Genomic DNA, 22,260 nt, shown 5'->3' with positions numbered 1-22,260 from the left:
CCACCAATAATGAAGCAGAATATGAAGCTTTAATTGCAGGATTAGAATTGGCTGAAAGCATGAATATCAAAAGTTTGCGAGTGTATGTCGATTCTTTGTTAATTACTAATCATTTTAATGGATCCTATGTAGTTAAAGATGAGAAGTTAATCGAGTATCTCGAAATTCTTAAAAAATTAGCAGGATATTTCGATATTTTTACACTTGAACAGGTACCAAGAGAAGATAATGCTGAAGCTGATGCCTTGGCAAATCTGGGATCATCAGTCAGGATACCAGAAGGGACCCAAATACCAATATTACATATCCTGTATCCTGCGATGGATCCTCAGGATAAGGAAGTAATGAGTGTTCAGGATCCTGGTGCTGAATATCCTGAAGAGGATCCTAAATCCTGGACGGCTCCAATCATAAGATATCTCAAGGAAGGACACATCCCAAAGGATGAGAATCCTAAGGCCTTTAGGATGAAGGTATCACGATTCACTATTATAAATAATGTTTTGTATAAGAAATCTCTTGCAAGACCATAACTGAGGTTCTTGGAGGATCCCAAAACCAAAGAAGTGCTTCAGGATATACACGAAGGGGATTGTGGTAACCATACTGGGGGTAGGTCGCAATTCTCAGAAGTATTAAGAACAGGATATTATTGTCCAACCATGAGGAAAGATGTTGCAGAATATGCTCGAAGGTGTGACGCATGTCAAAGACATAGTAATATATTACATCAGCCTGCTGAACCACTGTATCCTATTGCTTCCCCTTGGCCATTCATGAAACGGGGAATGGATATAGTAGGAAAATTGCCAAAGGCTCAAGGAGGAAAGGTCTTCATGTTGGCAATGACTGATTATTTCTCTAAGTGGGTTGAAGCTGAAGCATTTGTTCTAGTTAGAGATCAAGAAGTGGTATCCTTCATAAAAAGGAATATCCTGACTAGGTTTGGTGTACCAGCTGAGATAATTTGTGACAATGGATCTCAATTTATAAGTAAAAGGACTACTGACTTTTGCAAGAGTTGGGGTATCAAAATGATCACATCCACACCAGTACATCCTCAAGCAAATGGACAAGCAGAATACTCAAACAAGATAATTGTCAACAGTTTGAAGAAAAGGCTTGGAGCTAAGAAGGGAAGATGGGCAGAAGAACTACCCTTTGTTTTATGGGCTGATAGGACGACGGTGAAAAGTGCAACTGGCCAAACCCCGTTTTCCTTGGTATTTGGAGCAGAGGCGGTAATCCCGACAGAAATGGTAATACCTACAGCAAGATCCAGCCTCCGGGATCCTGAGCAGAATCCTGAAGTCCTGTGTCAGGAATTGGATACTATCGATGAGACAAGAAACGCAGCAAGGCTAAGGATGGCAGCATATCAACAGAGGATATCTAAAGCATATAACAAGAATATAAGGACTAGAAGGTTCCAGATTGGAGATTGGGTATTGAGAAAGACTTTTCAGAATACCACTAATCCTGTAGATGGAAAGTTGGCTCCAAAATGGGAAGGACCCTACGAGATCGAATCGGAATCAGGAAAAGGAGCATACCGACTCAAGAATATGGAGGGGGATATGTTACCAAGATCCTGGAATGCTATACATTTAAAACTTTATTTCAAGTGAGTTTGGAATTTGAATTCTAACTCAGGATGGTATGGATTCTATCTTTTTTAAATATGTTTTAATATTATTGTTTTGAACCCATTACTGACTTAAGCATCGGAGGGGTGTTAGCCAGGCTAACACCCACCTTAGCTTACAATTGTTTTTCAGTATATGCTTCGGGATATAGCTCCAGGATACGCATTCAAGATACTTCGAAAGATTAGAGGATTGGCCCCCTCTCTCACGTTTAAGGGATCCTGATCCCTCCACAGGTTTTATGGTATTCACCTTTCTCACGAATTAGGTTTAAACACCCCGCCTGGAGCGCAAGTTATCCAGGGATAGTTTAAGGTGGCGGGAACAGTTCATGTAAAAGTGGCTGACAATTTCGTCACTGTTGGCTATATCCTGGATCCTTAAGGTATATGAGGATTGATCACCCTCTCTCGCGAAAGGGTATTTTCATACTCTCTAAGGTTTAAAGGTTTTCACCTTTCTAAGTCTTGGAGTTTATACACTCCCGCCTGTAGCGCATGAAAATTAGGGATTTTCCCCAGGATACCTATGGGTTTATCCCCAGAACACTAAGGATTTATCTCCAGTATACTTTAGGGTTTACCCCCGGTAACACAAGAACTGTCCATACAGTTAAAACTTGAATTCAAAAATTTTCTAAGTGTTCGAAGACTTCGTGCACAGGGGACATTCCTCCTAAGGCGATTGTGTAAGGCTTGAAGAATCAAATTTGAACCTAGTATGCTAAGTATCTCGGACTGGGGACATCTTAGTGAAAGAAGTTGCAAAAGGATTGAAGTTCGATGCTAGGGTTACACTCTATTCCTGGTATGATCTTTCCTTTGTAAACTTTACATAAGTTATTTAAACCTTTGCAACTATGTTTAAGGCTCAGATATCTTGATTAGGATATATCCTTAGGATATCAAAATCTGTTTTTAAGATATGTTTCAGGATATTTGATTGGAATATTAGGGGTATAATACTTGGGTTAAAAACTAATACTCTAGTCAAACAAGTGTTATCAAAACAGATTTTGAAAAATAAACTACTCTTTATTCTTTGAAGGCTTTGTCTAAATTATTTGAATTTTGTAAAGTCCTATTTGACGGAAGTCTTCATAGGATACCGCTGAGTATATTGATCGGGATATTTTGAAAAGATGACTGCACTGATTTTGCGAAGCTAAAATTTAAACTAAGTAATGCATGACAAAAAAATTAAAAGACAACAACGAGTACTACAAAAGGTGGTTATGTTATTAACATGTCAAAAGTTGTGCTTTTGGTTTCACCTCAAACCGAGGACCATCCGCCAAAAGCACAATTAGTTTTTACCATATTTAAGCAACGGTTGAAGGTTTCATCTCAAAACGAGACCCATCCGCCTCCAACCGTTGCATCATTCAAAACAACTTATACTAACTGATAACCAAGGGCTTCATCCTGAAACCCAGGATCCATCCACCTTTGGTCATTATATTGTTCTAGTGCAGGAAATGTAAGTTGTTCAAAGACAAGAAAAGTAAATTGTTCAAACAGACCACAACTATCAGAATTAATAAAGTGGGCTCCAGCCTTGGCACGTATATCCATCATCGCCCACTTTGCTGCACTTAAGGGGCAGCTCCTTCCTTCATCATGATGTCTCCGGCGGCATCCTCTCCAGCGGCATCCTCTCCGGCATTTGTCCCAGCATCATCGGCGGCATCCTCTCCAGCGGCATCCTCTCTAGCGTTTGTCCCAGCATCACCACCAACATCCTTTGAAGCACTAGCATTAAGCACCTTGGCAGGTTCTTCCGCAGCAGATTTGGCAGGATGCTCCACAGGATTCCCCCCAAGATCTCTTAGTTTCGCCTCCCAGGCCTTAGTGTTCCAAGAAGGGCATTGAAAACCCAAGGCCATTGCCTCATAGGCCATTTTCAGTCTGGCCTGAAGAAGGGAGATGACAACAGAATTCTTGAGGCTCTCCCGTTATGAAGCCATAGCCTGCTCGTGTTGAACTTGGGCGGCGTCGAACCTGGCCTCAGCTTCGTGGGTGACCTTTTGGATGGCAGACTGCTGCTCTTGGGCCATTGCCTTGTATTTGGCTTTGAAGTGTTCTGATTTAGCGGTGGCAATCGCTGCTTGGTCTGCAATAGTGGCTTCGGCCTTTTTCAGCTGGCTTTCAAGCATGACGTTCGAGCCACATGCATCCTCATAAAGGAACACTAGGCATTCAAGACCCTGTAAGGTAAGGAAATAAGTATCAACCTAAATTAACATGTATAATCAGCATATGGTGCAGGATATAGGTCAAAAATACGAACCTGGATAAGGAAGCCAGTCAGAAATTTGCTAGATTCCGTAAACCCATGGTTCTCAAATGGGAATACGTGGGGTGTAGCGGGATGCTCTACTTCCTTTCTCTTCTGGAGCTGGAGGCCCGGGTCCTGGATGCTGGAGGAGCTTTTGGAGCGCTAGTAGTCTTCGAGCTGGTAGGCTTGGGTGTGACAAACGACTTCGGGTTGGATTCTTGCTTGACAGGTGCGAGGCTAGAGTAACTATCCAACTCGTCGAGTTGGAAGCCTTCGAGGTTGATAACCGGCACTGCATAAGGGAAGATACTTTTAGACTTGTTATACCTTTAAAATATAATCGGTTTAACAAATAAAAATAATTTCTGAAAATATGCTTACCAGACGTGTCGGCACTTGATCTTTGAATTGAGCTTGTGAGTGGCAGGGTAAAGGTCCTTTCACTTTCTGGAAGCTTGTAGATTTCTTTTATTCTTCCTTTCGATTCGGCGCTTGGGGGAGCTAATTCCTTGAAGTTTGCTGCAAAAAACTAAACATATCGGGATATCAGTTCAGGATGTAGTCTTGGGATATAATTGGGGATTATCCTAAAACCCTAAATCCTACCAGAAGTTAACCATCTTTTAGGAAGGTCAAAACCCCTGTTGATGGAGTCCCTTTTTACAAAAAAGAATTTTTCTTGTCCATTTATCCTCGTTCTTGGTAACCTTAAGAATGAGAGGATCTTTGGAGATAGAAAATAGAAGGAACTGGCTGGAACCATGGGATCTTAAACGATAGGCCATCGAAAGATCTTCGATGCACAAGTCGGGCATGTGACGAGCCTTAATCTGCTCCAAGGTGACTAATACGCGCCAAACCATGGGCATGGTTTGGGCGAAGTTAAGGCCAGACAACTCAAAGAATCGAGATATGAAGGGTGAAAACGGATATTGAAGACCAATAGAGAAAGGATAAGCAAAAAAGCATACCCACTCGTCGAAACAAAAATCCGATTGGACCTCTCGGTCGAATGGACAGAAAATTATCCCGGCGGAAAGGCACCGGAAGCTCGTAAAGCCGCGATATCGGCATTATCGAATGAGCACACCTCTCTTGAGGGTTCCTTAAGAAGGTTTTGTTTATGAAAGGGGGAAGCGGAATCCGCCATTTGGGATCTAGTGCGGGTAGCCATGGAGGATCACAACCAGAGAACAGGTGATTCAAACAAGGAAGAGAGAGAGAAAGTACCTGAAATTCGCTTGAAGATAGAAATGATCACAATGCGAGATGTTTCAGCTAATTATAGGCTGAATATAGGGGGGTGAAGAGTAAATACCGCGTTGGAAGTTGCATCAATGTCACTTCAATCGTCGTTTCGTTTTAATTGCCTCGGATAATGAGATAAAGTTTTAAAATATATCTGTTGGATTGGTATACCAACAGATATATTTTGGGGACAATTGTTATGGGCCATTTTCTGAATGCATATCCTGACTAATATTTGTTAGGGCATGGATTTTGTGCTAAGGATCATCTATCCTGAGACTGGGCATGGATTACGGATCCTTAACGGATTATGCAGGGAGTCTGAGGATCCAGAGTCTAAGGATCCAGAGTCTGAGAATCCAGGATCATTAACATTACTTATGATTTCTAACAATTGTCACGTTTTTAATGTTTATATTCAGGTAATGGACGTTGTGGACTAATTCTCAGCTAGAATCTCGGGAATATTCCTTCAAGATGCCCCACATGTGCTATTTTCACGATGGTCATGGGGAGAAAATGTGGTCTTCATTAATTTTCGGACTTGTTTGTTATTTCTAATTTAAGGGGTTGATCAAGTTTAGATAACACATTATACAATAAGCAGAAAACACACACTCTCTCTCGTGAATATCAGCTCTCAAACACACTAACACTTTAGAAAATATTGTACAACACTTGATCAACTTCTGAAGTTGTAAACCTTTACTCGTTTAATGCATTTGGTGATCGGTAGTTTCCATCACCCGAGGTTTTTTGTGCCGGAGATCTTCTAAAGATCAAGGGCTTTTTCGTCTTATAAATCTCGGTGTTAATCGTTGATTTCATATACTTGTCATTCATACAATTAACCAAGCATCATACCTCACAAAATCGGATTTGGTTGCATTATCCTTGTGTGATTTTTGACCAAAACAGTTTGGCGCCCACCGTGGGGCAATTGGTGCTCTATTTCTGAGAAATTTTGTTCATTTCGATCATTCCGGTTCATCTCCTTCAACCACATGGCTTCTTAGGGAAAAACTACTTCAAGTCCCATGTCGGCGGTTACCTCATCACAGAGCATTCCACCGTTGCATCATCTTCCCCCTGCATTCCAGAAGAATACTGAGAATTCTCCAAAGAAGACAACCCCCGTTTTCAAAAAACCAACTGTAGTTTCTTCCTCTACACCTACTAACAGTGATCTTTATACTTTGATTTTGCAGATGAAGGATCACATGCAGCAGCAGGATAAATATAATGGCAGGATCCTTTGCAAAATTGATGAAATCAAGAAATTGAAAAAATCAGCAGAGGATCACTCCCCATTGATGCCCAGGTCATTGGATTTTACTACTCCATCTTCAACAATCCAGTTTTCCAAAGGATCCAATGTCCAGATTCAAGGATCCTCTATCCTTCGGCAAGGATCACTGGAGTCAACCTAGCATCAAGGATCCTACTTCCAGCCTCAAGGATCCTCTTTTCAGCCTCAAGGATCCTCATCTCAGCATCAAGGATCCTTCTCAAGTTCAGGAGGATACATGGGGACTCTCTCGGCTCAAGGATCCTATCTTCAGCATCTAGGATCCTCTTGACAGGTTCAAGGATCCTCATCGCAGGTTCACGGATCCATGGAGTATCCTCCAAGACCTTCAGCTCTGATGCATACTGGATCCAGCATCTTTCAGGATCAAGGATCCTTAAGGAGTCAACAACCCAGAAGTTCAGAGATTCATGTGGGAGACTTCATTCCCATGCAGATCATTACTTCGTCTGGTCCTACTATTGCACCAGACACGTCTTATCCTAGATACACTTCCGAGATACCGATTCCAAATCAATTAGGAGGTAACAATTTAAATACTTCTTATAATGCTAACCATGGCTTTATGCAGGATACAGGAATCAACCAAGCTATGGCTAAGGAATTACAGAAACTCAAGGATATGATATCCAGTGTCCCGGGAATGGTTAAACCCATTCCTGAGATTCCGGATGGGAATCATAGAACATCTCGTTTTGCACCACCTATTTGTGATGCAGAGATACCAGAGAGGTTTCAAACACCAAATATGAAGCTCTATGATGGCACAACTGATCCAGAGGAGCATGTAGCTCAATACAGGGAGAGAATGGAGAACAACCCCATTCTAGAAAGGTTAAAGGAAGCATGTCTTTGCAAGGGTTTCGGATCCACACTGACAGGATCAGCTCCAAAATGGCTGCTAAGTCTTCCCCCTTACTCTATTACTTCATTTTCTAATTTAGTTAACTTGTTCAATAGTCAATTTTCCTGTAGTAGAACTTTTGAAAGGTTAACTAGTGACTTATATAAGATCACCCAAGGTCATAACGAATCATTAAGGGATTATATAACTACATTCAGTAGAGAATCCTTAGAAATCACTAACTTAGATATTGCTACTGCTATTGAATCTTTTAAAATGGGTTTACTTGAGGATTCTCAGTTCTATGATGATCTTGTTATGACACGTTGCAGGAACCTAGATGAGGTAAGGAACAGGGCCCTTAGGTTCATCCGTTTAGAGGATGACAAAAGGATCCAGGAGAGAATGTCAGGATCCTCAAAGCAAGACAAACAAGGATCCTATTTCAAGAATAACTGATCCAAGCAATATTCCAAGCATGACAACCAGATTGTGCATGCTATGAAACAAGAGGAAGATGATGAGGATTTTCCTCCTATTTCTGAATATTGTTTTTCTGCTGATAATAATGAACTAATCCTTGCTATGCTGAATTTAGGTGATAAGGCTAGGTGGCCAAGGAAGAATGACAAACCGCCTGCTACCAAAGACAAATCGAAATGGTATGCTTACCATGAGGATTTTGGTCATCTCACAGATGAGTGCCTAGCATTAAGGAAGGAGATAGGTTACATTTTGAGCAAAGGATAATTGAAAGAATTGCTTGGAAGGAAAAAAGTAACGATCCAGGATTCTGAGAAAGTTCCTGAAAAAGCTCCTCCTCCACCAGCTGATGCTAAAATCATCCATTTCATCTCCGGAGGTTCTCAGCAGCTAAGAGACATGCAAAGGAAACAAAGATGGAGAATAAGGGCAGACCTATTCGGACCTCCGTCCTTACCCAACAGAAAGTGATATCCTTTGATGAGGATGATCGTGATTCTCATTGATGGGAGAAGCTCAGTGAACATAATCCAGTTGGATGTCCTCAAAAGAATGAACATCCTTGAATCTGATATTGTGCCAAGATCATCTGTCCTTGTAGGATTCAGTGGAGAGACAAAGATTACATTGGAGGACATCAAACTTCCTATTTATATAGAGGGAGTGAATTCAGTTCAAAAATTCTATGTTATTGATTGCTTATCTTGCTATAATGTTATCTTTGGCAGGCCATGGATACACGATATGAAGGCAGTCCCCCTCAACATATCATCAATGTGTCAAGCTCCCAACTCTATGGGGTGTGGTGAAGATAGAGATGATCAGCAGGAGGCAAAGAACTGTTACACTTCTTCAATGAAGCCAGCCTCCAAGGAGCAAGACATCATAGAAGCAGGAGAGCAAGACGTCAAGGATATTCTGTTGAACCCAGAGGATCCTGAATCCAAAAATTTTATAGGATCTGGGATCCTAGACAGTTTTGAGCAGGATTTAATATCCTTCTTGAACAAAGTCTACCTTTGCTTGGAAACATGAAGACATGACAGGTATATCTAAGAATGTTATTACTCACAAACTTGGTATTGACAGGTCTTTCAAGCCAATACACCAAAAAAGGAGAAAGTTTGCACTTGAAAGGAATGTCATTATCCAAGAAGAGGTAGACAAATTGCTTAAGCCAGGTAAGACATGTTGAGGAAGAATAAGAAGTTTGAGTGGACTGATAAGCATGAAGCTGCACTCAAGGCTCTTAAGGATTATCTATCTTCAGCACCTGCCCTTATGAAACCAGAAAATGGAGAATCATTATCCTTATACTTAGTTGTTTCAGCTTAAGCAGGAAGTGCAGTCCTAGTTAAGGATCGTGAAGGCTCTCAACATCCGGTATACTATGTAAGTAAAAGTCTACTTGATGCTAAGGCCAGGTATTCTCATTTAAAGAAATTAATTCTTGATTTGATTATGGCTTTCGCTAAACATAGACATTATTTCGAAACTCACACTATTATGGTGAAAGCTAACTTTCCTATTAAGAATATTCCCAGGAAAACTGAAATGGCAGGTAGAATGGCAAAGTGGATAGTCAAGCTTAATGCATATGACATTAAGAATGAACCTAGGACTTTCATCAAGTCCCAAGCTTTAGCTGACTTTGTGGCTGATTTCAGTAGTGATGTACAAAGGGAAGCTGAATTAGAAGTTCAACAACTTGAGAAGACCAAGGATCCTTGGATACTCTTCACTGATGGAGCTTCTAATGTTAAAGGAACTGGGCTTGGAATACTACTAAAATCGCCACAGGGGGACATAATACCCCACTCAATAGCTTGTGAGTTTCAAACTACTAACAATGAGGCTGAATATGATGCCTTGATAGCTGGTTTGCAAATTGCTAAGCATATGAGGATCAGGTATCTTGAGGTACATGTATATTTATTATTAATTACTAATCACTTTAATGGATCATATGTTGTTAAAGGTGAAAAGCTAATCAAATATCTAGAGATAGTCAAGGAATTGGCACTATCTTTTGTTTCTTTTAACTTGACTCAGGTACCCAGAGAAGAAAATGCAGAAGCTGATGCATTGGCCAACTTAGGATCATCACTGAAGATTCCAAAGGATGTGAAAATACTCATCATCCATGTTTTAACTCCTGCAATTGAGGATCACGCAGTTATGAAGATAGTAGAGGATTCTGCAATCATACCTAGTGATGGTGCACAATCAAGTTCAGGATCCTGGATCCTTCCAATCATGAGATATATACAACATTGAGAGATTCCTATAGGAGAAAATCCTTGAGCTTTCAAAGTCAAGGTATCTCAATTTACAATACTAAATAACATGTTATATAAACGATCTCTTGTAGGTCCATATCTAAGGTGCATCGAGGATCCAGAAATTCAAGAAGTTCTAAGGACTTTCATGAAGGAGATTGTGGAAACCACACTTGTGGCAGAGCACTATTCTCAAGGATCCTTAGAACAACATACTATAGGCCTACCACGAAGAAGGATGCTGTGGATTATGCAAAGAAATGTGATGCTTATCAAAGACATAGCCATATCCTTCATCAACCAGCGGAACCTCTGCATCATGCATCATTTTCTTGGCCATTCATGAGATGAGGAATGGATATAATTGACAAACTTCCCAAGGCACTAGGAGGGAAAGTATTTATGCTAGCCATGACAAACTACTTCTCTAAATGGATAGAAGTAGAAGCTTTTGCTCAAGTCAGAGAAAAGGAAGTTATATCCTTCATTAAAAGAAACATTATTACCAGATTTGATGGCCAGTTATCAACAAAGAATGGCTGGAGCAAACAACAAGAATGTCAGGTTCAGAAGATTTCAAGTTGGTGACTTTGTGCTAAGGAAAGCATTTCAGAATAGTACGAATTCGGCTGATGGCAAATTAGCATCAAAATGGAAGGTCCCTACTTAATTGAAGCTGAAGCAGGAAAGGGGGCATATCATTTGTTAACAATGGATGGTGACCTCCTACCAAGAGCTTGGAATGTTGTTCGTCTTAAAAAGTACTTTATGTAAGAAGGATCAGGGATCCTCAGCGATACCAGTATTCTGATCAAGGATCCGGGATCCTCAAAGGATATATGATTCTACATTTGGTAACACATTACTTTCATTTTCATTCATTTTATTCTTATTACTTATCATAAGTTAAAGATGTTAATCAGTTAACATCTATTTCCACAAATTTTAAGCTTTTGCAGAGTTGTTATCATTTTACAGAAGATCAAAGTGGTTGGCCAACTCTCCAGTTTGTTGGGCTTGTCCCCAGTTTTTTGGGCTTGTCCCCAGTTATTTGGGCTTGTCCCCGGTTTTTGGGCCTGTCCCCAGTTTCGCAAGTAGCGCACGATGATCCTGGTGCAGTTCAAGGCAGTGGGACCAGTACCCGCTTTAGGGGCTGACAATTTCATTGTACTGGCTGTATTCAGGATCCTACGTATAATGGTAGATGTACCATACATCTGTTCCTAAGGTTTCTAACGTTTTCACGTTAGCTAAGGTTTTGGCATTTTCATGTCACTAAGTTTGGATAGTCGCCAGTGAGGGCCATACTCCAGTTTACACAAGTTATTTGGGCTTGTCCCCAGTTTGTTGGGCTTGTCCCCAGTTTATTTGGGCTTGTCCCCAGTGATTTGGGCTTGTCCCCAGTTTGTTGGGCTTGTCCCCAGTTTATTTGGGCTTGTCCCCAGTTTATTTGGGCTTGTCCCCAGTTTATTGGGCTTGTCCCCAGTTTATTTGGGCTTGTCCCCAGTTATTATGGGTTCATTCCCATTTATTTGGCTTGGTCCCAAGTTTATTTTCTCTTACAGGATCTTAGAGCTCTAAAGTTATACAAGTTCTGACAATAAGGATCCTAGATCCTCAAAACTTTACTTTACACAGTTTGTTTATTCAGTAATAATTTACAAGGATATAGAATCCTAACTTGGATTCTCTGGTATGTTATATTCTAACTTTTTCTAAGCTACAAATTATCTCTTGTCCTTTTTGGTTAAGGATCATTGATCCACATTTGTCTGAACACTTCAAGTTTTCTATAAAAAGTTTAACATTATCATCAGATTTCCAATAACTTTCCAGTTGTTAGGAGATGATAGCTTTGAAAATAGAAAGCATACATGAAAAATAAGAGGGAAGAAACAACAGATGTAGCTAAAATAGTTTAATGTTATTACCTATTCATTATGTATCAAAATCATCTGGCCTGGATTTCACCAGCAAAATCGTGGACCATCCCTCCAGGCCGGATAGGGCTATCTAATACTTAAAGTGTCTATGCAGAAATTAAAGTGCATGAAGGTTAATAGCGAACGATGTCGAAGGATTCATTCTCCACGAACAGAAGGATCTTCTGATCTGTAAAGGCACTTGAAGAGTTATCTCTAACTCTATATTTTGCAATGATGATTATAGCAGGTCTTATCAGTGACGACAGGCAGTGTAATGACTAGTTACCAGCAACAACGGCTAGTCCGCTTCTAACGGAAATATGACAGCTGTGAATTCTTATCACAACTGCCATATTAGGGGCAATTGTTAGGGCATGGATTTTGTGCTAAGGATCATCTATCCTGAGACTGGGCATGGATCATGGATCCTTAACGGATTATGCAGGGAGTTTGAGGATCCAGAGTCTGAGGATCCAGGATCCTTAACATTACTTATGATTTCTAACAATTGTCACATTTTTAATGTTTATATGCAGGTAATGGACGTTGTGGACTAATTCTCAGCTAGAATCTCGGGAATATTCCTTCAAGATCCCCTACATGTGCTATTTTCACGATGGTCATGGGGAGAAAACGTGGTCTTCCTTAATTTTCGGACTTGTTTGTTAATTCTAATTTAAGGGGTTGATCAAGTTTAGATAACACATTATGCAATAAGCAGAAAACACACACACTCTCTCATGAATATCAGCTCTCAAACACACTCACACTTTAGAAAATATTGTACAACACTTGATCAACTTCTGAAGTTGTAAACCTTTACTCGTTTAATGCATTTGGTGATCGGTAGTTTCCATTACCCGAGGTTTTTTATGCCGAAGATCTTCTAAAGATCAAGGGCTTTTTCCTCGTATAAATCTCGGTGTTCATTGTTGATTTCATATACTTGTCGTTCATACAATTAACCAAGCATCATACCTCACAAAATCAGATTTGGTTGCATTATCCTTGTGTGATTTTTGACCAAAACAATATTCTGATTTTGATTGCTTATTTATGATTAGGATACCGGATCAGGATATTAGTAACATCATGATGCGATATCCTAGTAATGACTGATTTAACCACGTGCAGATTAGGAGGTGCAAGTCTCTAACGGTCAAGTGGACCTCTTCTCCTTAAGACTCGGGCAAACCAGTTATATGAGAGACGTTGAACCCGGAAGAAGTGGACTACAACGTTCACTTGAGGAATATTCGAAGCATCCCGATTTAATAGGATAGTTAGTTGTTTTCGTTTAACTATAAGTAGATTGATCGGAGCAGATTAACACACTCTCTTTCGCACACTTTGCTCTCTAGCTACTAGCAATCACTACACACAAACACTTGTACTCAGATTACGTTGTAACACTTAGTTGATCCGCATCATATCCTGCACTGTATCCTGATATTTGAAGTAATAGAAGAACAAGGCAGCTACGATTATCGGCTCCCGAGGTTTTGTGCCGGCGATCTAGATTGATCAAGGGCTTTCCTCGTACATCCTGTGTCACCCTTTACATTTTTTGCTCATTGTTTGATCATAAATACAGCTCTATATCCTGAGCCGTATCCTGAAACTGTTTTGCAAATAACCTAACTAGCATATTTTCAACACACATTTCTAGCACACTACCTCACTTAACTAATTTGATCACTTAATTGCTTCGGTAATTTTTGAACAAAACAACGCCTATTTTGGTAAACTCGTCTCTTTCGTATAATATGAGTGTTTGTGGATTTAGGATAGTCGAGTAGAATGTATGAGGAAAAGCGTATGTTGAAGATTAAACAAACAAGTATAAACATGTCAAGAATGGCACATAAAGAATGACATATTAAAACAAATATTAACACATAATAAAACATGTATTAACACATAAGAATAGCATGTCAAGTATGTTACATAAGGATATATGACGTATACGTTCAAAAGGCTCAAAGAGAATAAATAAGAAACACATAAAGTGGCATGCATGTAGTTTCAAACAAAACATAAGAATAAGGCTCTAAAACTATAGACTAGGTAAAAGCATTCCTACTTTTCCTAATTCCCTATAGTTATGGCTCTGATACCAATCTGTCACACCCCAACCGATGGCGGAAACATCAGAGTGAGACGAAATAGATTACTCGAGACATCATAACACTAATAATTGTGACAAGTATTTAAATAATAATTTCATTCCATTTCTAAAGAATCAATTACAGGAATTTGAAGCAAAATACAACAACATGAATAATGAAATACAATACAATATGAATACAAATTTTAAAGTGTGTATCTAAGCATCCTACTAGATTCCATGCATCATCAACATCATCGCTAAACCTGCAACATATTTTAAAAGTGTAGTTCAATACAAAGGTATTGGCGAGTACACAAGTTTTAGACTCGTGTCATATGCATAAAAAGTATTTTCAATCCAACATAGCATTTTGGTATACAAGGTCAAACTATCATGCATAACTAAAAGTCAAACCCAAGTGTCCACTAGTATAATAGCATCCCTCGATGTAGCAACATCGAGACCGTAAAGTATGAATAATAGCATCCCTCGATATAACAATATCGAGACCGTAAAGAATATAACTTAACAAAACCCCATTGGGTGGTGTGTTACTCCTATAGCGCTATAATTGTTAAGGAGGGTTAACAAATAGTATGAATTCTAGCATGAACTTAAGCATAACAAAGCATGTATAAGGATTGATTGACTAAAGCATGTTTGTGAATTCGTGCATTTTAACAAGTTAAACATGTTGCACCCAAAGTGTATTAAAAGGAAAATGGGTCAAGTGTACTTACAAAATTCGCATATGCTTTCCGATTATCCAATTGTTGATGAGTAACGAGATCAGGAGGTCGAATGTATAAGGGTTAAAGTTCAAGCATGATTAGAGTCGAGATTTGGAGTTTAAAATAACATGTAAATAATATATGAAAATAATCACCCTTTACACAAGTACTTGTTTTTGACACTATGAAACCTCAAGGGTTAATGTTTTCATGAGTAGTACTCATTAGAATCGTAACAAGTCTTATGTCTTAGGTGATGTTATTCTAACACTATGACGAATGAACACAAGTTCATCATCAAGGGTTTGAATGATAAATAGTATCTAATTATAGGTATTATATGTATTATTATGTCCAATAGTCAAGCATGACGTAGAAGATTAAATCTTCATTTAGGCACCTCTAGTATCATGGAAATCATGTAGGAGGTAGGAAGAACAAGCTTCCATTTAGGTACCTCTTATGGTTCACCACTACACTTGATGTAAAAACATACAAGGAGGGTCATGAACTATGAACAATACAAGAATACAAACAACTACACTATGAGAAATCATCAAGTAATGTGGGGATTTTATGATGGACAACCCAAGTTAGTCCATAATCACACCTTCATCAAGCTTTAAGCTTAAACATCACTTGTGGGTTAAAAACCCTAAACAAAACAGAATATATGTGAGGTTTCACCTCTGATTTCGTATGTCTCAGCCCCGTATTTAAGCTTAATTAACCATAGAAGTAGTTATAAGCATAAGGACGTGGGTTTGAGTGAGTTAGACTCAAGTTTAAACAAGTATAAATAAAGTTTGATTCAAAACAAAACGAACAGTGAACTTTGGAGCCTTTTTACCGGAGTTCCAGGGACTTATTTGCTGCGAATCACCCATGGAATCGAAGCTAAGGAAAATCCAAGCACATAGGAAAAAGAATGAGCTAAAACGGACAAGAAACGAAGAAGTTATGCTTCATTGAAGGATTTGTTATACTTCTGTCCAAATTCCGAATTTGCAGCTTGTTTGTGGGTGTTTGAGAGTGAATTTGTGGTGTTTGAAAAGTGTAAGAAGTGTGGAGAAGAGTGGGATTTTATAGGGCAATGTTTGGTTAGTTATTAGGTGAGTAATTAATGTTAAAACTTAGTTTAAAACTCAAAAAATACTCAATTTCTCGCTTAAAAATGGAGCTGAAAGGGGTCTGATCAAGTTTCAGCGTGTTGGGCTTGCTTGGCAGGCCGCGGAGACAGGGCTGGCCTGGTTGCGGGCCGCCTGGACTTGGCTGAGCGAGAGTTTAAGAGGTTTAAGGGTTGGTATATTCACGACGTGAAGGCTGTGGTGGAACGGTTGGCGCGTGTTTGTTTGAGGCGGGTGACCCGGGTTCGAGTCCTGGCCAGTCCCCTTTTTGTTTTGATTATTTTTATAGTTTCAAATATTACTCATTCAGTCCCTGAAGTTTAGTTTAGCGAATTTGCACAAACAACCCTCGAATTTAATTAACCAAGTTATATTATAAAAGAAAAAGAAAACTAACTTTATAGGTTAACTAACTAAGTTAGTTTACTAACTTGAATACTTAACGGGACTAACTAGATATTATAAAATAAACTTTTTTTATATAATAATATTAATTAATTTAATTAACTAATTAAAATAGGATCGATAAATAACCAGATTTATGAACGAATTAAAATCAGGATAAAAATCCTTCAACGATTATTTATTTTACGAAGCTTCTGAGTCTCATTATTTTAATAGTTTTAACTAGTTTAACGAGTAACGAGTTTCGTTGATTAATAACAGACCAAAAGTCTTGGATAATATACTGGTTGCAACGAAAGACGGCATATGAGAGTACAAAGTTTCCAAAATCAGGATTTCAAGCAAGGGTTCCCAAATATAGAAAGTAGGAAAACGCAGGGCGTTACAGACAGGGAGATCCAATGTCTCCATACTTGTTTACGCTGGTTATGGAGGTCCTCACGTTAATTCTCCAAAAACAAGTTTCGATCTCATCGGAATTCAGATTCCATAGCAAGTGTGAAAAGCAACGGACTATCAACATTTGTTTTGCGGATGATCTCTTTTTATTTGCTAGAGGTGATCATGGTTCAGCCAAGGTAATCCTTGAGGCCAGTAACGTCTTCAAGAACATGTAGGGTCTTGTGCCGAGTATCAGCAAAAGTACTGTTTTCTTTGCTAATGTTTCGAATACTGTGAAAGACCGAATTCGAAGCTTCATGCTGTTTGAGGAGGGGCAATTACTGGTTCGTTATCTTGGAGTTCCTCTAATTTCATCTTGGCTTTCGTATAAGGATTGTAATCGGCTTCTAGAAAATATGGAAAGATGAATAACTGATTGGAAGAGTAAGTGTCTTTCGTTTGGTGGAAGGCCTCAACTAATTCGGCCAGTTCTTTCCTCGATGCACATCTATTGGGCGGCGATTTTCACTCTTCCTAAACGTACTATCTGTGAGCTGGAAGGCAAGATGAGACGTTTCCTGTGGACTCAAGGTAATGATATTAAAGGTAAAGCGAAAATGAGGTGGGAAAGAGTTTCTTTGCCGAAAAAGGAAGGTGGTTTGGGTATTCGTAGAATTGTGGATATGAACAACGCTCTTATGGTCGCTCATATATGGAGCCTTCTCACATGAGGGAATCGCTGTGGGTTAAATGGATGCACTCCTATCGCATTAGGGGCCGGAGTTTCTGGGATATTCCGTTGCGAACTAATGTCACTTGGACTTGGAGAAAGTTGTTAAGTCTTCGGCCTATGATCCAGCAACATTTTTGGATAAAGATTGGTGATGGTATGCAAGCTTCGATGTGGTTTGATAAGTGGGATGTCATTTGTCCTTTGAGCTCGCTCATCACTCCGAGAGCCATTGCTAATGCAGGGTTCACGCTATATACGAAAGTAGCAGATGTTTATCGCCAAGGGGAATGGGGATGGCCTGATCAATGGCTTGCCCGCTACCTGATCCTTCACAATATACAACATATTGATCTTCATCCTCGGAGTGATAAGGTGGTTTGGAGATCTTCGGGTGGGAAGGAGTTGGATTACAGTGCTTCGAGTGTTTGGGAAGATATTCGGGCCGCTCAGAATGAAGTTCCATGGTCGTCTATGGTTTGGTTTCCTCAAGCTAATGTGCGCCATTCGTTTTTCATGTGGCTATTGGTCAATAGGATATTGAAGACACAGGATATTATGGCCAGGTGGTGCGCGTTGGGTAATATGAATTTCAATTTGATGTGTTGTTCTCTGTGTACTTCCGGGCCAGATTCACATTAACACCTTTTCTTTGAATGCTCGTATGGAACTCAGGTTTGGAATGGTGTAAAGGATATAGCTGGATTAAGCTCGGTCGCTAATTCTTGGGACATCATATATAATCATCTGGTGCAATTCGCTAGCTCTAAGAAGGCTGTGCATGTGATTGGGAAGCTGGTAGTTAGTGCGGCAGGCTATTTTGTCTGGCAGGAAAGGAACTCACGGTTGTTTACTTCCAAGAAAAGATGTGTTGCTCGGCTTACAGAAATTATCTTAGCAACCGTCAGGATGAAACTTCATACGATGCGGTTTAAAAGAACAAGTCAGGTGGAGAGGATTTTACAAGAATGGAGTCTGCCTCGTGGGCTAGTTGTTGAAGACGATGATTGTGGTTAAGAGTCGTGTTTTTCGTTATGTAATGACTGACGGGTGTGTCTAGTCTTGTTTGTTTTGTTTGCTTGTTTGTTGGTGTAACTCTAGTTTGGCATGTCTTTCTAGAGAACTGGGGATTTCTCTTTTCCTCACTTGGTTTATTGGTTTATGATATAAAATTCACCGGGGTAACCCTTTACCCAAAAAAAAACAAGCGTATTCAATCACAGGGACTATTTGCGACATAACTGCGAAAGTCTGCCAATTCTCATAGCAACGTACACTTCGGAACAAGGACATAAGCTAAACATATCCTAAATACCCTTTACATGGCTTAGAAATAAGTTTTGAGGGGTTCGGTGTGTGAAAATATGCTTATTTGATCACAGAGACTAAAAGCGTCAAAACTGCGAAAGTATGCAAACTCGCGCATATTCTGTGTTCTGACCATATCCGTACATCCAAAAATTTTTGTAATCATTAAAATATTGTATTTCAGTGATGGGAATGCAAAAATTTCATTCGTCGCGTAATTTGGATCGTTTTTGCGTCCGTTCGAAAATTCGTCGTAATTAACCAAAAAACGCGACCGTACGACCGAACAAACCGACATCCACAATATTTCCAAGCATTTTTCAAGTCCCCTATGCTTTAACATCCTTTTAAAGCCTTGAAATTGGGTTAACGGGGGTTAAACGCGTCGAAAAACAAGTTTAGGGGCTGTAGGGACCATTAGGATCTGACCAAACACATTTTGTAACCATAGTTGTATAGGGAATAACCTTTCGAGGTTATATACCTTATGGTCACTTCGTTTGGTTAGTTGTATGATAGGTAGTTTATATGCCATTAGAAAAATGACCAAAATGCCCTTTTTGCGCATAAATTCAATTTAAACATATGTAACCTAAATTTTGACACTTAAACTGATTGTGCAACATTAGTAAACATGTTTAGGCATATAAGACTTATCATAGGACTAGTTAGACCATCCAAATGCGCATTTGCGCAAATGACACGTTAAAGTAGCGTAAACTACCTTAACGGGTCAAAAGCACTTAGGATTCATTCCAAATCAGAATGTAGACTTAGTTAAACCATATCATATGAGTTCCAACACTCATTTTGTTTACAAGACCTCGTTCTATCCCATTTTCCGATTTAGGTCCCGATTTATTAACATAATGATTCCATACTAGGTGCCATTTGATTCCTTGATTTCCCGAGCTTTGTTAGTTCATTAGATTAAGTATACTTTGCAATTTCAAGTGAGTATATAGTTCCCCTATTTTATGCTTTCAATTGTTTTGGGATGATTCATATTGCTAAAACGATTTCAAGTTTTCAAAAACAAGTACTATGGTTTATATTAAACACAACGATTTCAATAATGTGAACGAACTTGTTGGTGCGTTAATTCATAACACGAATGACATTCATTAGATTTGGCCGAGCCGACCAGTAGTATGTTATGGTACCATAGGATCTGACAAATCCCGCTATCCGGCTATTTCACTGGGTCTGTGAATAGTTTGGGATAACGACAGAATCTGTTATTTTAACAAACCCTTTGGTGGTTTGTTAGTCGATTTAAAGATACCCTTTGGTGGTATAGTCAAGTCACACAGGTTTGAATGTATTCAAATAGAACGACCAAAAGTTTTTCACAATTAAAACAAGGACGTTTGACGAATGGTTTTATAACACGGACGAAAGACGATTTGTTTATAACATGGACGAATGATAACACAGACGATTGATAACACGGACGATTGATAACACGGAGAAATTGAACGATTGGTTTATGGTAAGTGATTAGATAACGGGACAGGTGTAATGTGATATAAGCATGGTGGATACGCCGCTCGTACTTTCTATATATAAGTGCTTTTATCATATTACATTTCGTGGCGTTATTTAGTTCACTTGGACGAATGTTTTCAAACAATGTCACATAACGATGTTTATTAAATGATATAAACCATACAAGTTTTCTTACAAGACAATTTACAATTTGGTTTACAAAAGCAAATGTTTTGGTCAAAATTCATGGCAACGAGATTTCATAAACTTAAACCAACATGTTTTAGTTGGTTAATTATATTGCAATACCAAACACTTTTTGATACAAGGTTTTCAATTATCGACTCTAGTAGTCATAGGAGGTATTGCAATATGTATACAAGCCATGAATTTGACACACTCACAAAACCTATGTACTCGCCGACATTTTTATGCTGACTTTCTTTTCACATATGTTTCAGGTGCCGTTGATTGATGATCATGATGCAAAACATAGGATTGGACGCGGGCCTTAATGACATAAAACATGAAAGACATTATGTTTAAACTTTGTTTCTATTTAATCTAATACAATGTAACATATTTAATTCAATAAAATGAAACTTCAAATCCATGTGTTGTGCAACAATTTATCCTGTGACGTGACTCCCCGACATTTCCGTCGCGGTTTGTTGTTTTACGCGGTCGGGGTGTTACAGGAGAGGTTGGTATCAGAGCCATGGTTATACGGAATTTGGTTATTAGTAATGCTTTGACCTAGACTATAACCTTTCTAGGACCCTAACACAAGTTATCTTGTGTTTAGATCTTAAAACAATACCGTCACCTATCTTTAGGTGACTACCACAACAAGAACACAAATTTCAAATCCGTTTTTGAAAATCAATCGTCTATTCTTAGATGATTTGTTTTATGCCTTCTGCCTTCAAAGTTTTAAAAATCTCGTCAAAGTTTGGGTTTTATTAATGTGAACACGTGCAATCTGGAAGGGTGGGTGCCTGTATCCCGAGTTTTCTGTCTAAGGCTAGAGTGTTCGTACAAATCCGCAGTATCGGACCAGTCACTCTTACCTGGGAACTCTTAGGATGAGTGTCCACTTATAGGCTAAAGCATGTCTTCGCGATACATTATAAAGACCCATTTACTTTGATTAGTCACTGGGTGTCGTTTGTTTGTTCGAGGTAATGAACAATGATCACCTTCCATATGTTTCGTCGATATTTTTAATACCTCTTTTGTTTATCCAAATGTCAATCTCACTCGTTTCTCATGTTTCCTTGTTCATTTTAGAATGCCTCCTAGATGTGATCAAACTCAAGACGCTGCAATAGCAGCCTTAGATGCTCAGCAAATTGCAGCTGTGCTCCTGAACCCCATTACTCAGATAAATCAAGTGAATAACAATAACAACAATAACAATGCTCAGTGCAACTATAAGATGTTCAATTCGGATAAACCGCTAAAATTTTCTGGGTCTGAAGGAGCTACTGGGCTCCTACAATGGTTCGAGAGTCTGGAAAGCACATTCCGACACGTTCAATGTCCAAACGAGCAAAACATTAAGTTCGCATCTAGTGTCTTTGAGAAAATGGCGTTAACATGGTGGAATAGTGTGATGAGAGACAGGGGTGCCGATGAGGCGATGGCTCAAACTTAGGAAGAGCTTCGGGCTCTCATGATGAAAGAGTTATGTCCCTGTCACGAAATAAGGGCGTTGGAAAGGGAATTTGATGATCTTAAACAAGATGGGGGAGAACACCGTGCTTACACAGATCGTTATGAGGAATTGAGCTTACTATATCCCACAATGGTTACCCCGCTGGATAAAGCAATCGAAAGGTATATCGATGGTTTGCCTGACCCTTTGCAAGACATAGTTACTGGTAGCAACCCTACCACTTTACGTCAGGCCATCGAGTTGGCTGCAACCCTAACTAAGTCCCAAGTCAGGAAGGGTAAACTTTTTCGG

General features: G+C 39.3%; 1 protein-coding gene across 1 annotated transcript; it reads left to right on the top strand.

Moving 5' to 3' along the window:
* Positions 1-17,615: 17,615 nt before the first annotated feature.
* On the top strand, positions 17,616-18,512 carry LOC110913951. Its single transcript, XM_022158767.2, has 2 exons — positions 17,616-18,023; positions 18,171-18,512. The coding sequence occupies exons 1-2, from the start codon at positions 17,616-17,618 to the stop codon at positions 18,510-18,512; spliced, it is 750 nt and encodes a 249-aa protein (XP_022014459.2).
* Positions 18,513-22,260: the final 3,748 nt, after the last annotated feature.

The sequence above is a fragment of the Helianthus annuus genome, chromosome 15 (assembly GCF_002127325.2).
Source record: "Helianthus annuus cultivar XRQ/B chromosome 15, HanXRQr2.0-SUNRISE, whole genome shotgun sequence".
In the NCBI taxonomy this organism is placed as follows: Eukaryota; Viridiplantae; Streptophyta; class Magnoliopsida; order Asterales; family Asteraceae; genus Helianthus; species Helianthus annuus.
This window is presented reverse-complemented; position numbering and strand designations above follow the sequence as displayed.

What these genes read in the sequence shown, in the direction of transcription:
- LOC110913951 (XM_022158767.2), top strand. Translation starts at nt 17,616, where the DNA reads ATGATCCAGCAACATTTTTGGATAAAGATTGGTGATGGTATGCAAGCT. An exon ending in CGTTTTTCATGTGGCTATTG is followed by an intron (nt 18,024 to 18,170) that starts GTCAATAGGATA and finishes TATGGAACTCAG; the next exon opens with GTTTGGAATGGTGTAAAGGA.